The sequence below is a fragment of the Gavia stellata genome, chromosome 1 (assembly GCF_030936135.1).
Source record: "Gavia stellata isolate bGavSte3 chromosome 1, bGavSte3.hap2, whole genome shotgun sequence".
Classification (NCBI taxonomy): domain Eukaryota; kingdom Metazoa; phylum Chordata; class Aves; order Gaviiformes; family Gaviidae; genus Gavia; species Gavia stellata.
In genome coordinates this window covers 132,260,557-132,277,293 of record NC_082594.1, presented here as the reverse complement: position 1 = coordinate 132,277,293, position 16,737 = coordinate 132,260,557, and the positions used below count along the sequence as shown (strand labels likewise).

General features: G+C 55.3%; 1 protein-coding gene across 1 annotated transcript; it reads left to right on the top strand.

Annotated features, from left to right (window-relative positions):
• Positions 1-4,968: 4,968 nt before the first annotated feature.
• Positions 4,969-6,595, top strand: PIANP (PILR alpha associated neural protein). The gene is made up of 5 exons (XM_059825156.1): positions 4,969-4,985; positions 5,134-5,699; positions 5,856-5,937; positions 6,193-6,420; positions 6,574-6,595. The coding sequence occupies exons 1-5, from the start codon at positions 4,969-4,971 to the stop codon at positions 6,593-6,595; spliced, it is 915 nt and encodes a 304-aa protein (XP_059681139.1).
• The last annotated feature ends 10,142 nt before the right edge of the window (positions 6,596-16,737 follow it).

Sequence of the window (16,737 nt, the reverse complement as noted above, 5' to 3'; positions counted from 1 at the left end):
TTAACACTGGCTGGGAGTTAAAAAATGACAGCCAACCTAGCGTTCTTCCTCTGCGAGCAGGGCTGGGTCCTCCTCGGGTTTGTTTTGATTTTTTGATCACTCTTTCGAGTGGGATTGTTGCCGTGGGGGAGCTGGGCAAAGAAAGGATTTGCATGAAGCTCTCGGTGCTGCGGGGTTGCTAATGGTGAGCGTTATTTCAGCCGTCAGTAAGTTTCATAATCTTGGCCCAGCTCCTGTGAATGTTCTGTTCCTCAGGGTCATGAGCCTCTTTCCCCTTCTTCCATCCCTTCCCCCTCTCCCCAAACTGGTTGGCAATTTCATTGTTCCAGTGGAATATATCCGTCATGTGAGGTCATCGCTGCATAAGGAGAGGTGATTGATTGCTTAGGTCACTGGGGCCTGTCCCATGCTGGGCTTTGAATGCCGGCTTGGAGACCTTGAACCGGACTCTGTGCTCAAAGGCGAGGCGATGTGGGGTGCGGAGGGGCACGGTGATGCATTCCCGGCAGCTTGAGTCGCCGAGCAAACAGACTGCTGCATTCTGAACTAGCTGGAGCGCTTTGCGAGCAGACGGCTTCATTCCTAGAGGCACAGTATCACAGCAGTCAAGCTCGAGATGTTACAAAAATACAGATAGATCATCATCTGCCAGCCGAGCCAGACAGAATCGGGTGCAACTCTTTTCCCATCCCCGGATGGAAGGAGACTCTACCCGCTTCTCACTAACACGGCTCCTGTGTGCTCGGCTTCATCCAATTGCTCTTCAGTCAGAGCTGATCTCGGCTAGGCATCGAGAAAGCTGTGAGATTCTCAGATTTTAAGGCCAGAGGGACCATTTTGATCGTCGAGCCTGACCTACAGCAGAGCACAGGCCAGAGAATTTCACCAATTTCATTTCCTGCGTCAAGCCCATAACTTCTGATAGAACTGTGGCGTTTCTTTTAGAAATACGGCCATGCGAAGGCTCCAGGCAGTAGGGAATACACCACCTGCCTAGGTGAATTGTGCTGGTGTGTGACCCTCTTTATTAATAGTATTGTTCCTCATTTGAATTTGTCAAACTTCAGCATTTTGTAACAGAAGGTTACAGATTGCATTTGACGCGAGGGAGCTACAATGCGGGTATTGCCTGCACACGACTGGCACCTCGGCTCTTTTATTCCTGCGACCGCTTTTATATTTGGGTAGGATTTATCTTTGGGACCACGGTATACAAGAGACCTGGACACGGAGAAGGAGTTACCGGCAGCAAATCCTAGGGCTTCCCCGGGGCGCGGTAGCATCTGAACTCAGTGTGTCACATTCGGGGTTTAGTCCGTGCTCCCTGCTCAGAGCAGGAGCGCAGCAGGCTGTGCTCCTAGCCGCTGGTCAGGATGTAAATTCCCAGCCCCCTTGGTGAACTGGGGTACATGCTTTGGGGCATGGCTACTGAGATCTGCTCTCTCACGTCCCAGCAGCGGTGGGTCCGTGCTGCGGGAGACTTACAAAGAGGGAGGAAGCACAGCTGGGTCCCTGACGCTGGGGAACAGCAGCAGGATTCGTGCTGCCATCCTGCAAATGCAACGAGAGCAGGTCCTAAGAGATTAGCCCCGAGGGATCTCTGGTCTGGACCCGTAGTGGGGTCCATATGCAGTAGCAAAGAGCAGTGTAATTCTTACTCACGGCTTTCAAGCACCGGGATTCACAAACTGAGCTCAATGAAGTGCCCTGGGGAAACAGCTTTGTCATTCACACTCTGTCATCTGTGCATCACAGGACTGGAACGCTGCGATGAAGGCTCTGTACCTAGAGTGAAAATACACAGGTCCATCTTGGGACCCTGGGAGTAGCCCTGACCGTTTTTATCGTGATTAGACCTGGAAAACAGATCTGAAAGCAAGAGCCGTGCCATGTGGTACCGGTGCAGAAATCCAGTCTCTCTGCTCTGGCACACAAAGGCCTCTTGAGTGGCGTAAGGTGCGTGGATACTGGGATTTCTACGTCCAGGTAGTAAGAGGATTGGCGTCCCCTCCTCCTCTCTGAAGATCTACCAGTTTCTTCAGCATCACCCTGGGAGCTGCATACAGAGCTGAATGAAGGGCATTTGTTACACTTGCACCCCGACGCAGCAGGGTCTGTGCCCAGGACACAATCCCCGCTGACGGCGGCTAACTGCAGAGTGCCCCAGCCACGCTTTATCTGCTGCTTCGTCAATAAGCCAGAGGGACATCCATGCTCAGTTTTGAACACGAGCGCTCCATGCACAGCCAGGTCCAGCCCGCCACTGTCTGGCGTTTCCACCCGAAACCTTCCTTTGCTCTCAGGGCATTCATGCTACGGGAGACACCTCTGTGCTTCTCCCAGCTCCTCCACAACCATGCCTGGGTTGTGCAGGACACGCTCCCGGTCTCTGGCCATGATATGATTCGCAAACCAGAATGTGTTGGCTGAGACCGACTGACATTGCCTCATTCCTGCACTCACCTGGAGCCACCTTTGGGGTAGGGGCACTGGGAATCACCTGCTCGTCACCCTTGGCAGTAGGACCTGTGCACAGCAGTGTCTCAGGCTTACACCCGACGTCCGGGCTGTCACTTCCACGGCATTATGTGTCCACGAGGAGGCCAGTGCTGGGGCTCACTCCTTCCCCTCAGCTCCAGTTGCAGCCATTACCTGCTCCGTAGGGCTGAAATTCAGACTACCGGGTGTGAAAGCAATTCAGGATTTGGCTCTGTAGGGTTTCCTATTCCCAGGCTTTAGACCCTGGGAGCCCACCGTCTGGGGTGCTGTTGCTGGAGCTCACAACCTCAGCCGAGAAGTACAGCGAGGTCTCCATTACGAGACATCCCAACAAGCGAGAAGAGCGCAGTGAGCTGGGTGACCCAGCATGTTTCTGCCGGTAGAGCCGTCTATGTCAGGAGGAGTGGTAGCGGCTACACGTCCACCCCCAACGTAACACACTCCCCCGTGGGACTGGCACTGAGGTCTACCTGCGCCTGGAGAAGATCTCCACTCCTGGGGTGACACCGTCCGGATCCACATCTCCCGCTGCCTGGTGGAAAGCCCGCAGCCCCTGAAGACCGGAGCTGTAGCTGAGAATGCTGTGCCACAAGCAGAGCAGGCTCTTGTCCCACGGTGAGTCCCAGCCGTTGGCCCCAGGCACTCCAGGCCACCTTGAAACCGCTCGGGCGGTTTGTGTGCCCTCTAGCCCGGGGACTTGCAGGAGGAGGTCCCCTATGCTTGGAATTCCCTCTTTTTCCGAAGTCCAAAAGAAATTCTGCCACGGATTTGTGTTGCCAGACATGATCTCCCACGGCATCGTGATCGTAATCCAGATGGCCAAGATCTCGCCAGCCTCTGGCTTCGGAAGAAACTTTCTCCGTTCTGCTGCCTCTCTGCAGAGCTGCATTTTAATACCGAGTCCCCTCCAAGGCTTAGAGGTTCAGGAGCAAAGTACAAAGAAATGCTGAGAATAGCTGCTTTTTTCTCCTCATCTTCATCTCAGGATCCCTCCAGAGACTGATCTTGCCCCGGAGGGAAGGGCAGGGCACATTAGCCGACAATTCCTTTTTTTTCCCCGTGAACTTTGTTTAAATATTTAACAGAAGGAAACTAAAAATATCCCCAGTTAATGCAGCAGGAGCTAGACAGCTACTCACTCTTAGGTGCCCTTCCTCCCAGCCCCTCTCCTCAGGTGTACATCAGGGGCTGGAGTCCCCTTAGCACCCGGGGGGAAGCCGCCCATTCAGGAGGGGCTGCAGGTTTAGTTCAGGGCATGGGCTGAGCAGGGGGGCTGGCAGTAACCCCTTGGGAGCCGGGAGGTGCAACACAGCTGGCTGGGGGCTGGAGGCACAGGGCCGGCCTCTGCGTTGACTCCCTCGGCCAAGCATCCCCGATTCTCCATCGCGGCAGCCGCAGAAGGGCATGACCGTGGGTTGTCGGCATTCGTGCTTTCCCCTTCACCATGAAGGAGCAAGCCGAATACCTTGAACGATTTTTTTCTCTCTGTGCGTGCGGTCTTTGTGGCGGAGAGGATCCCGGGTCAGGCACTGAACAGCTCGCCGGGGAAGGGCGGGCGCTGCGCTGTGCCCAGCCAAGGGACGGGGCAGATGGCGTGAAGGGCAGCCCTACTGCCGTGACAGAGGGTGGCCTGTGGCCGGTGCAGAAATCCAGCCGGGGCGACCAGCACTTACTCTGTGTTACCGCTGCTGCCTAGAGCTGCTCAGCCATGGGAGGTGGGAGAGAAAGGGGAGGAATAGTGGGGAAAGGGAAGGGACGGGACAGCGCAGATGACACTAGGACAAGGAGTGTGGGAAGGTAACTCCATGTTAGCTAAGAGGAAAGTAAATACTAAATATTTGATAGGCATATTTTTGCTCTTAGATTCTTCAGGAAGGCTGGACTTTTCTCGCTGATTCACTCTCTCTTTCTCAGTCTTCTTGGTTTATCACTCGCGTGCTTCCCCTCTCGCTCCCTCACTCTGGCACACAATGAAGAGGCTCTTTTTTAATAAATGGATTACACGCTCTACACTATAAATAAACACAGGAATTAAGATTCCAACTTGTTCCAGCGATAAGCAAACAAAGATGCTGAATCCCCCTCTCGGCCCTCAGACAGGAGAGTCCCCGGGGAAGGTGCGCATGTGCCTCCACACGTGTGCTCCAGAGATTGCTCCTTGCTTTTGTCAGCATATGCTAACACACGTGTTTCTGTGCGGCGTTGGGGTCGAGGGGACGATGCACCTCCATGCAGGAGAGCACGAGGGCATGGCGGGGGCACGAGAGCAGGAGCGGGTGCAGGTGTGGGTGCATGGGCACCCCGTTGTCCTGCTCAACGGGGTGGGGAGCTCACCCGCGGTGGCACACGCTGCCTTCAGGGAGAGCGCTCGCTGCTGGGCGGGGGGAACACTGACACCATTCCCTTTTGGTTCCTAGTGAAGAAGATGAGACAGGATCCTCGCTGAGCAAAGAGGCTGTTGCATCTGAGATGGAGCCCGGTGCCTGGTAGGTTCACAGCTTCCCACGTTCGCCGGCGACGCGGGAAGACGACGGGAACGTGGGTGGTGGGCTGCTCCTGGCTGCTCCGGGCTTGGCCTTTCGACAGGAAGGACCTTTCAGATAAGGCTCTCTTCTTCCTCCCCCTGCCCCACAGCAGGATGCCTCCGCTCCTCTCCTGCATCCACTCCCTGCAGCTTTGGCATCTCCTCCTCCTGGTCTCGGCCGTCCCTCCTCCTGGTGTCTGGTCTCTTCGCTCTCGGGGCCCGGCGGCCACTCGGCCTCTTTGTGCTCGTCGGAGCCCCTTGGCCCCGCGGCCCATTTGCATCTGGGACAGGACCTCGCTGCCGGAGAGGGATTCTCGCTTCGCCCTGCCGCGCCAGCGGGCCCTGCCGCCCCGGGGGGGAGAGCTGCGGCACGTCGTGCGGCTGAGGCGCCAGGCGGCGGGGGCCCGACCCGCCACCCCCTCCGGATTTGAGGACGGCATGCCGTCCTCCCAGTACCCCTGGGCCATCGTGTGGGGCCCCACAGTGTCGGATGAGGATGGAGGGGACACCAACTCAGCCAACCCAGGCTTCCCACCGCTGGGATACACCTTTGTCTCGCCACATGGGATGGCAACGGCGCAGCCCAACTCCCACTCACTCCTGCACAACGCGGGGCTCAACCTGCGCGAGACCCCGGCCACCCTGCGGCCCTTCTTGTTTGGGCCCCGGGGGGAAGGTAAATCTGCCCTTTGCTTCTTTCAGCCCCCGTCCCCGCAGGAGCAGCTCCTGCAAAATTCAGGAGGGCCCCAGCAGGAACCTCCCCTTGCACTGCTGCTCGCCGGGGACTGGTGCGGGTGGCCATCACACCCCTCTCTCCCCCTCTGTCTCACAGGTGTGGACCCCCAGCTGTACGTCACCATCACCATCTCCATCATCATTGTCCTAGTTGCCACCGGGATCATATTCAAGTTCTGGTGAGTGGGGTTTGGGCCGATGGAGGCTGTCACCATGCCGGTGTCCGCAGGTGGGTGGGCAGGAGGTCTGTGGGCTTGGGACCCATTTGTCCCAAGGGTGCGGATCTGGTGCTGGAAACCCTCCGGAGGTCTGGCACGTGGCTACGCTGGGCTCTAACGCTGAGCATAGTAGGGTCCCACGAACCTCTCTGTCATCGAGGGCTGGGGCTTGTCTGAAGGGGCACTCTTCGTCTCACCCCTCGTCTCTCTCCAAAGCTGGGACCGTAATCAGAAACGCCGGCGTCACTCGGGGCAGCAGAGCGGTGGGAGGCAGCAGGAGAGCCAGCAGCCCCTCACGGACCTCTCCCCTACCACCGTCAGCATCCTGGGGCCCTACGGTGACTCCCTGGCCCCCACGCCCGAGGCGGAGGAGTCCAGGCAGGGCCAGGAGGGTGTGGAGAAACTGGGGGGCCACGGGAAGAGCACGGCCTTCCAGCTCAACCGGTGAGTGGCCGGTGAGCCGGGGCGGGAGGGGGCGGCGGGGGACAGGGGGACAGGCAGGCTGAGGCAGGGCAAAGGTGCCGGTTGGTTAGTGGGGGCGGTGGGGCGGCGTAAGTGCCCGTCGCTAATTAATTTCCGATTCCCTTTTCCCCCCAGAATCCCACTGGTGAACCTGTGACGCTCACGGGAGAAGCAGAGCTGGCTCCCCCCACCCTCCCGTCACAGCCGGCGAGCGCAGACTCCTGCCGCCTCCGCTACCCCAGGAAAAAAACGACCTCCTTGTGCCACGGCCCGCCACCACCATTATTAACTAACTCCACCAGGATGTGCCTGGGCGAACGGACGAGCTGGGCCTCCTTAGTCTCCTGCTGGGGGAAGGTTGGGGACCCCCCCTGCCCACGCAGGACAGGGTGATGAGAGAGCAGGATGGTGGGAGGGAAGACAGCTGGTGGTGGTGTGAAAACTTGCCCTCCCCGGCCCCTCTCCTAGCACACACGCAGACACACACACTTGGATCTCCGCGACTCTCTCACCAGTGCATGCCTGACATTGGGGGTAGGCAAGGTGGAAAGGCGTACCCCTGTCCCCGTGGGCCCTAACCCCTCTGTGTGTCCCTTCCCATGTCGTGTGCTTCGAAGTGAATGTCTGGAGTTCAGTGGCTGCAGGATTGCCCGCCGGGGCTCAGTATCCCCGAGCCGGGACTCAGGTGGTGGCAGGTTCTTTTGTTCCCAAGGTCTTGGCCCTCCCGAGGGTCCCAAGGGTGGGTGAAGAGGCTCACATAGCACCTGGACCCCCTCAGCAACCCATTTCCTTGAAGGAAACATTACCCCCCCCTAGATGGAAGATATTCACATCTTTCCATTTTCTTTCTGCCTAACACTCCCGTTTTTTCTCTTCAGCTTGTATCTTTCTTCATCTCTCCGTCCCCAATTTTTTTCTCTCAGTTCCTGCCCTTGCCACTTCTCTTGCCAGTCAAAGTTGGAAAAGGTTCCTTTAGCTTTCTAAATGTTTTGATCTCTTGGAAGCCTCCTTGCTGTCCCCCTCCACCCCCCCATTCTCCTTCAGCAAGGTTTTTTTGAAGAACATTGGTCTACGGTGATGTTCTTCAGAAAATCTGAGACGAAGACCTCTGCCCATCATGTTATTTAGCGAGCGTCCTGTACCGTGGGATACTGCCGAGGCAGCTAAAGCATGGCATGTAGATATAGCTGGGCATGAGGAACTTGAGTTTTGCCAGGCTGAGGTAGGGAATTGCTTTCAGACACTCATGCCACAGGCAACAAGCAGCAGATGTGACTCTCCGTCCCTGGGATGACAAAGAGCAATTTAGAGTTGACCTTGGGGACGTTTGGAGGGTTGTCATGCACTGCTGGTAGGTCTCTCCTGGAATGGAAGGCGACTGGAAACCCACGAGGCAACGCTCACCAAGGGCATGAGGTTGGGGATGTCTGGGGTGCCAGCCTTCGGAAGTGCGTTGCCCCAGCTGTTTGGGGACCGAAACCAATGGCACAGGTATCGGTGCAGACCCGTTGCCTAGGCATGTACTTCGGGGTGGTCTGTAGGGCAGGCGGCCACACTGTCAGTTACTTCTGTGAGCAAGATGAGTGCGTCTCTACCTCCTCCTACGTGTGGACCCATGGGTGTCACTTTGCGGAAGTGTCGGCAAGTTTCGGCTTAATGACAATAGTTGCTCTCCCTTAGCTTTTGTGGACACCTTCAAAGTAATTTGCAGACCCCACATTGACAGCCGCTGAGCTGAAATAATGCAGATTTAGGTAAGATTGCCCCTGTACTGTGCGAACACCTTCAGCTGCTGGACTGATGTAGCCAGAGACAGGAAACTCACCCACAATTTGAAAGTCCTAATGCACCATACAAGGTCTCTGACAAAAGTCGGCTTGGAGAAAAGGAAATGGCCCTTTCATCCTTTATCTCTGCAGTGAAAGCCTATTCTTTATAGGACAAAGTGCAGGGGGTTTCATAAGAGGCCTGGTTCTGCCCATTCACGCAGCTGGACTATTAGGTGATCTCGGGCCCCATCTGACTCACCGTGAAGGACATTTAAATGAGAGTGTAAATTGCAATAAGCTTCGCAAAAAACAGAAGAGATTTGGAGAAAATGACAGGTCAAATAAAATTACTGGCTTATGAAAAGCACAGAATGGCTGAAAGACGTAAGTGGAAAAGGACTCTGGAGGTCTCTAGTCTAAGCACAGGTTGACTCTCCGCTTATAGCAGGGGATATTATTGCTTTATCGTAGATCGATCTATTACTGAGCCTCTTCCTTATTCAGGCTCCCTTCAAGGCTTTGGTGGACATTCAAGCCGCGGATGGACGGAGAAGGGGGCAGGTGCACGCAGTCTGCAAGAGGCTGCACTGCCTATTGCTGCCAGTTTACAATATAATGCCTTGAACTGGTTTAAGTAATCTTCCAGACCGGATTAATTAAATGGCTCTTTGATCAATAGCGCTTGTTGGAACGAGGCCAGGGTTTAGACTCTACCACTTCAAGGGCTGCCCTTGGACATCCCCTTTCCACACGCTGCGTGGAGAGAAGGTCTGTCAGAAAGCGGCAGGGCACCGCAGGAGGGGTCGTGAAAACATTTTCCAACACTGGATGCGGGGAAGCCCTGTGCTCTGCTGGCCAGGCTTTTGTAAACTCTGCAAACAAATCAGATTTTGGTGTTTTGGGGTTTTTTCCCCTCCCTTTAACGTGTCTCTGTTTCTGTTAAAAGCATCTCCAGGGAGTGAAACCTTTCGCGGATGCTGTGGTAAGGGGGAAGCTGGGGAACGCGGTAGAGAAAACTCATTCAATGACAGAAGCTTGGATATGCTGAACACCTTTTCCAAGACCAATTTTTCTAGCCAAATATGTTTTTACGACAGTCATTCACTCTCTCACACAAAACAGGTTAGATACGGGAAACAACTTCATTGTCCTGCCCAAACTTTCATTGCTACATTTTGTCCCTGCAACAAAACATTCGAAACACGTGTGGACACACAAGCTTCTTCCAGTCAATAAATAATCCCACTGAATCTGTTTTCTCCATGGCTGGAGCCTTATAAATCATCTTCCCCCACGCAGACTGGAGCCAGAGCGTGCCTGCAGTCTCTTCCCTGGCCCAAGCTGATATTCCACGAGACGCGCACACGGACAGGTTGACAGCACCAAGTACCAAGCCAGGGCAGAGGCCAGCCCCTTCTCAGTCACAGCCCGTCAGGTTTCCCTGTCTTCTAGGTGGCTGGAGGAGAAAGACCTGGATTAATTTTTTCCAGTGGAAATTTTACAGAAAGGTGTGCGGGGAAACCGATGGAAAACGTTCGTAGCCTTGGGCTGAGCCTGCCCAACGCTTCCGTGCAATTAAAAGGGAACATCCAGGTGGGCTGCGTGAGTTGAAGGAACCATGTCTCTGCTGAGCTCCTGGAGGGTCCTGACTTTGTTAACGTGAGAGTGGTCTCTCTGCGAGCGCAGTGGGAAGGAGGGAAGGTCCGGGGGAGAAGCTCTCCCCTCTGCCCTGTATCGTTTTGGAGCAGGAACGGGAGTGTGCCTCTGTTTACCCAGCAGAGTGGCATGACCACAAGGCCAAATCCTGCTTGGGCTTTCCCATCTGGTCGGTTGCAACTGGTAGGCAGGGGAGCAGACCTCCGGTGTGTGCTTCCACACCGCTCCTCCGCTCCAATTCCCAGGGACTGACATCCAGCCGAGCACCCCGCGGCTTCAGAGAGGGCTAGCTACCTCTTCCTCAACGGCACCTAAGTGCCCTTGCAAATCCAGTTCTTTCATTCCCCACTCCCTTTCCCAATAAGGAAAAATGCTTGGAAAGGAGCAGTTTGTTCATTCCCCGCAAGTTCTCAAACACGATCACCTTCAGACTGTTCTGGATTAACCCGCGGGTTTGTTTTTTCACGCCGACAAACCACGCCTATGGCACAGCCTTAGAGCCAAGTCCTGCAGCACAAAAGCCCTGGGCCAAACTCCAGCTCCCCGATTGCACCCCCGCTGATGTCTCACTGTAGTCCTGGCCCTACCTTGGCAAGACCATAGAGGGGCCCCCCCTTCCTTCACCAACTGCCGGCTCTCTACTCCTTTTTTCCTGTTGTTTTCCCTCTCCCGCTGTTTTCCCGCTTCCCACTCCTGTCCTGTACCACGGTCTCCCTCCCGGTTATCTCTCCCCTCCTGCTGTTTCGCTTTCCTCACTCCTCTCTTGTTCTCCCTTTGCCATTCAGTCTCGTTCTGCCACGGCTCCCATCCTGCCCTCCGCCCTCCCTCCTGCTTCCCTGCTCCGTCTCGCTCTTCCCCCTCCCCTGCCCTTGTGCGCTGTGATATATATTTTTGTAGGATTTCTCTTCTCCTTGTGGTGAAATATTCAATTCTTGTGGGATGTTAGTTTCAACATTTTTAAATAAACCTTTGCAAAATACTGAAAGCAGAGCTCTTGCTGCTGTGGAAGAGGCTGTGATGGAGATGTCAGGGTGGGACGAGAGGGACTTCACCCTGGGCAGACCCCAGTGGGATGGGGGCTCAGACATCTGGCATCCCACAGCCTCCTCTGGGGAGGTATACGGGGCAGTTTGGACCCGCGTCCATCTCGCCTTGATCTCCTCATTGGCCAAAGTGGTCCTTTGACCCTCCTCACGCACTTCCATGGGAGGTGGCCCCTGATGGAGGAGACTGCTGGGGCCTCGCACACCCACTTCTCCGCCTGGACCGGCTGTTTTGCCTCCGGAGCTGCTGCCGCCCAGCCACGCTTCGGGGCTGCTTGTCACACGCCGGTTCATGCTGGGAGCCAGGGTGGCCAGGAGAGGTGAGAGAAGCCGAGGGGAAGGGAGGGAGATGGAGCGATACAGACGCAGAAGCCTCCCTCACTCTGTTCCCCGCGGCTGCCTCCGCAATTTCTATTTACAGCCCTGCTGCCTCCCCTCCTGGCCACAGTGCCGCTGCCGTTGCCGGTTTCCAGGGCTGCTCTGTAATTAAGCATCCTTGTCTCTTGCAACTCCCCCACTTTGCAAGCCCCAGCGGCGATCGGTGCTGAGGCAGGCACGAAGGGGGTGCTGGAGACCAGCACCAGACACGGTGGCCGCTCCGAAGGGCCACTCGGCAATGGTAGGAGGATTGCTGCGTGCTGGGGATGGTCCCTGGCCCCTGCTCCCTCTGTCCACTTGTTGTCCGAGTCCTTCAGGCACTGGAGGCATCCCTGATCTGCTGCTTTACTGTCGGAGGAAGGAGCAGGCTCCCCAGACCACACCTGACCTCGGACTCTGACCTGGGGTCTCTGCCCACTGGAAGGACCCAGGACCACATCCTGCCCCAGGGCCAGACCCCTCCTCATGGCACCCTGCGCTCTGGACAGGATCTCTGTGGGCCCCAGGCCCATCGGAGAGCAGACACACACCTGCGGTGACTGTCCCAGGGTATGCACGTGTGAGAAGCTGAAGGGCACCTCTTCTGCCCCTGTGCTGAGTGTGGGAGGAGGGCGTCCCTCATCCCTGTTGCTTTAGGTGGGTGGTCACCTGCCCCCCTGGGATGATCCTCTCCAGTCAACCGCATACAGCGGCTCTGGGGCTGGGCAGGCTGGAGAGACTTGACTGAGGCAGCGATAGATTCTCACTACGCTGAAATTACAGACTCACATACTCATCGGTGCAGTGAAATGTCTTGCACAAACATCATCTGCTTCCAGACAGAACTTCAGCCCTTCCTGCTGACTTCTCTGTCATCAGATGCTTTTCCTCCGGTGCCCTCTCGGCACAGGCTGAGGCTACAGACACTCAGTCAAATGTTCCCTTTCTTCACCAGGACTCACTCTCTGTCTCACAGGAGAAGCTCCACGAGCTGCCCCTTTTTCTTCTGGCTTCCTGAAACACTGACTCCCTGGTCCAGTCCCTTCCCATCACCACTCCCCACTACATCACTCCTGCCCATGTTGACTTCCCACCCTTCCAGTCTGGTCCCAGCCCTGCCTCCTTCCCCAGCATCTCCTTTCCCTCCCCGTCTCCAGCCCTGCCTCCTTCCCCAGTATCTCCCTTCCCTCCCAGTCTCCAGCCTTGCCTCCTTCCCCAGCATCTCCCTTCCCTCCCTATCTACCAGCCTTGCCTCCTTCCCCAGCATCTCCCTTCCCTCCTGGTCTCCAGCCTTGCCTCCTTCCCTGGTATCTCCCTTCCCTCCCGGTCTCCAGCCTTGCCTCCTTCCCCAGCATTTCCCTTCCATCCCCGTTTCCAGCCTTGCCTCCTTCCCCAGTATCTCCTTTCCCTCCCGTTCTCCAGCCTTGCCTCCTTCCCCAGCATCTCCTTTTCCTCCCCGTCTCCAGCCTTGCCTCCTTCCCCAGCATTTCCCTTCCATCCCCGTTTCTAGCCTTGCCTCCTTCCCCAGTATCTCCCTTCCCTCCCGTTCTCCAGCCTTGCCTCCTTCCCCAGCATCTCCCCAGCAACCTGTTCTCCCACAGGGAGCTAGAATGGGGACTGCTGAATGAAGACAGAAGAGACGGGAGGAATGGATGTGATCATTTAAATCAAAGAAGAACAACTAAAAACTGTACGACTACATCAAGACACATGAAAATCACCCCAACAAGTGGCCAAAACAAAGCATGAGGTATGGCTGACCAGTGTGGTTTCCTGGGAAAGAGAGTACTTCAGAAAAACATTATGAAAACATCTCCCCAAGCTGGGATTCCCTCCAGCTGAGTGCCTTCTATAACCTGCAATAAATCACCCTAGTATGAAAAAAATTAAAAAAATCAGGCAACTGTCAGCTGGAAGCGCCTGTCAATGCAGGGATTTGGCAGCGAGGTAGAGCGCTCGCTTGCCTCCCCTGCTCAAGGAGCTTATCCAGAGCTGGGGCTGGAAGTTAGGACTCCATGTGCTCCAGCTCTGCCCTCCTCCCCAGGCCTGTCCTGTTGGTTATCGCCGCTTCGTGTGCCTTTGCAGCACGCCCTGCGAGAGAGCCAGCCCGACGCTGTGGGCACGAGGATCGTGGTGGGAAAGCACCTGTGGAGCTGTGGGCATCACCCCGCTCCTCGGGGCCGCGGTGCGGACTGGGCATGGCAGCACGGACGAACTGTGCTAACTCAAGTGTAAGCCTCGGTGCAGAGTGGACAGACAGCTTAAGTTGGAGGTATCTCTCCACGCTGCTAAAGGAATGTGGCTGTGTAGATGGCCATTTAATTAGGAGCAACGCACAACTTAAAATTGCCATGAAGAATCGCTCTGAAACAAGCAACCGCTCATTTCAGTGTCATGTAAAGGAGTTGAGTAGTTCCCTTGGTTCATTCCGGCTTTGATCCTCGGAGGCAGAATTGAATCTTTATTGAGGGCTGCTGTGTCTCCGAGTGCACATTGCGCTCAGTGAATAATAGACCATTCAGTGACGCATTCCACATTGATCCAAAGCCCAGCTTTCTCTGGGAGTGACCAGAATACAAGCAAAACCATCTTCAACTTCAGATCAATCCCCACAAGGGATCTGGCAGGGAAACAAATGCCAGTCTCTGCTCCGGGGACCTGTCCTGCATCTCCGTGGCTCCTAGTTAGAGCTCCAGTGGCACGAGAGCAGATGCTCTAGGGCAGCCGGTCTATTGAAGCCCAGACTTCGTCGACGGCTGGACATACCGCGAGGGTTCAACTAACAAGCAAGCAAACAAGCCCGGGGTGACTCATTTTCTGAATGTCAGAGGAACACAGTGCGATGCCTACAGTATGCACTGGTCAAATCTGCATTACAGCCTGGCCTGGCTGAAGAGAGGGTTGGTTTCCCAGTCAGTTTGCCTAAGGAAGGACGCTTGGACAGGCATTGTGATTCCCTCAGGTACCACCCGAGCCTTGGTAAAGTGACCCAGAAAGTAGGAGCTTTTTGAACCTTTCCTAAACCAAGGGGCGGTCAGCGGCGGGTGTCCTCTGCCAGTGTCAGGGGAATCAGTCTGGCCAGGCTAGTGCGCTGTGAAGGCACACAGCTTTGGTTGGGCGTGTTCATTAACCAAAACATGAGTGCAATGGTTAAACGCAGCTACGGTGGAGGCTTGTGCCAGTCTCATTACCTTGATTCAGGCCCATCTGGTGACAGCAGGATGAGTTACTTAAGCCTGAAATCGTTTCTCGCCGATACCTTTTTCTCTTTGCCGATTCCTTTCTCGTGTCACATATTGTATGTGAGTGAACGTCACGCAAACGAGGTCCGAGGCTCTGCTTAGCATTCCCCTGCATTGTCTGGGTACGCAGCAGGAGCTGTAAGAGGTGGCAGAGAATTAGTTCCCTTATTCCAAGCATCAGGGCCTCCATGGCAAAACTGAAGACCAACAAAGCGCTGGCTAAATGGAGGTTTCTTGCAGCTACTCGCCTTGGCCAGCTTACTTGTAGCTCATCACAGAATCACTACGGTTGGAAAAGACCTGTAAGATCATCAAGTCCAACTGCCAACCAACACCACCATGCCCACTAAACCACGTCCCGCAGTGCCACGTCCACACGTTCCTTGAACACCGGTGCAGTAACAGTGTTCCTTGACATGGTGCAGTAATTCTAAGTGCAGCAAATGAGGAAGAGACAGATTTTCCCCCTGGTACCTGCAAGTTAGAGGAGGGCTGGGACGGAATGGTGACTAAGCATAACGCTGCCTCTTCCAGGGTTTTGGTGACAGTTCTTTGCTGATGCTCAGGCAGTCCCATGGAGAGAAACAAATTGCCTAACTAAAATACAAGGAGCTGAAGCTGTTGAGCACAGGCCTTAAAGAAGAGAGTTATGAGGGAGCAGGAACATGCGGGAGGGCAGGAAAAGGCAGGGTGAGGAGGGAGTGGGCAGAACAGAAATGGTGGCTAGGGTTAAAAGATGGGGCAGGAAGGGGAAGCAGGGTCAGAGGAAGGGGTCAGGATGGAACGTTAGAGCTAGGGGCTTTAAAAGAGCTGGGTAAACAAAGACAAGATGGGTGAAGCAGGGGTCTGGAAGCTCCCAGGTATCAGGGTGCTGATGATGCTGAAGCCTTTGTTTAGCCTGATCCCTGTGTCCCAGCTTGCCTGAACCGTCCAGCTGTCTCAGGAGCAGCAACCGGATCCCCCCCGCCTGCCTCCTGGGGAGGGAAGGGGAAGCAGACCCGATTGTGGGTGCTCATGGTCCAGCCCTCAGCGCTCAGCCTCGCTGCTGCAGCACGGACCCAGCCCACGCGTCAGAGAAGCAGGACTGCCACAAAACGTAAGTCAGGGGGGTGAAAGTCCCTTTTGCGGGTTTGAAGGTCTCAGCCCTCCTGATGTTCCCTCCAAAGCATGACGCATTCCCAGTGAAGGGATGTTGTTCCCTTTTCTTACCAGCTTCCTTTTCTCACATTAATTCTTCAGCCATTTCCCAGGAGCTGAGGTGGAGGCCACATCATCTGATCTACAGGGCACTAAGAACTAAGCCATAGGGGTTGCGGTCTGAAGATGCACAGCACTGAGACCACCAAAAATGAGGCTGTCAGCCTCTGCCCTCGGGCTCCCAGAGCCAGTACTTCGGCCTCTGACCTTTACCACTAGCAGGCAAGAACTGGAGTGGTGCACGGCGAGAGAGGAGTCCCTCAGACTCGCAGATGAATGGCACTAGAAAGCCCAGGAAGAATGACGCACGAGAAAAAGTGTTTTGCAAAGATGAAGCCAAGGATGCAAATGTGAAGGAGTGAGTAGTGGCATGATACAGCGAGCACCATCCTCTGCACCAGAAGGGCCCGGTGGAAAAGTAGCGCATGCTCGTGTAATGATAACGTGAATCCAAGCATCCATCAGGATGGTGGATGAAGGAAGAGGCTGGTGTTTCACAACTTCTCAGCTGACTCTGCATCCTGGGTGGTCGCTGCTGTTTGTTTTCTCCTTCCGTGAGAATTGTATGTCGTTCCTCTGCACGGTTTGCTGCACAAATGATTTCACGTACCCGCCCGAGCTGTGCTTTATTGTATTTTGTTTAAATATGCGAAATTGTATGCAACTCCATGTGACATCTTATGCAAATTGCTTCTTGTGTTACTGTGCATATTTGAAATTAATTTGAGTGTGATCACAACTCTGACTCTGAAGCCATTGTTTAGACTCGGCTCTCACCCAGCTCCCCTGATCCTTCCAGTTATCTCAGGAGCAGCAGCCTGAGCCTCCCCCGCCTGCCTCAGCCTTGATCCAGAGGCAACGTGCGCTGGAGGTGACGTGGCTTAGATGAAGGTCGCGTTCCGGGCCTCTGCTGAGTTTGCCAGTTAGTGCAGGCAGAGAGCGAGTATTTAATGGGGAAGCTGAAATATCAAACTCGTGTCCCAGAAGGGTCTGCAGACATGCACTTACGGGGAGCGATTTTTAATCCCTGCAGAG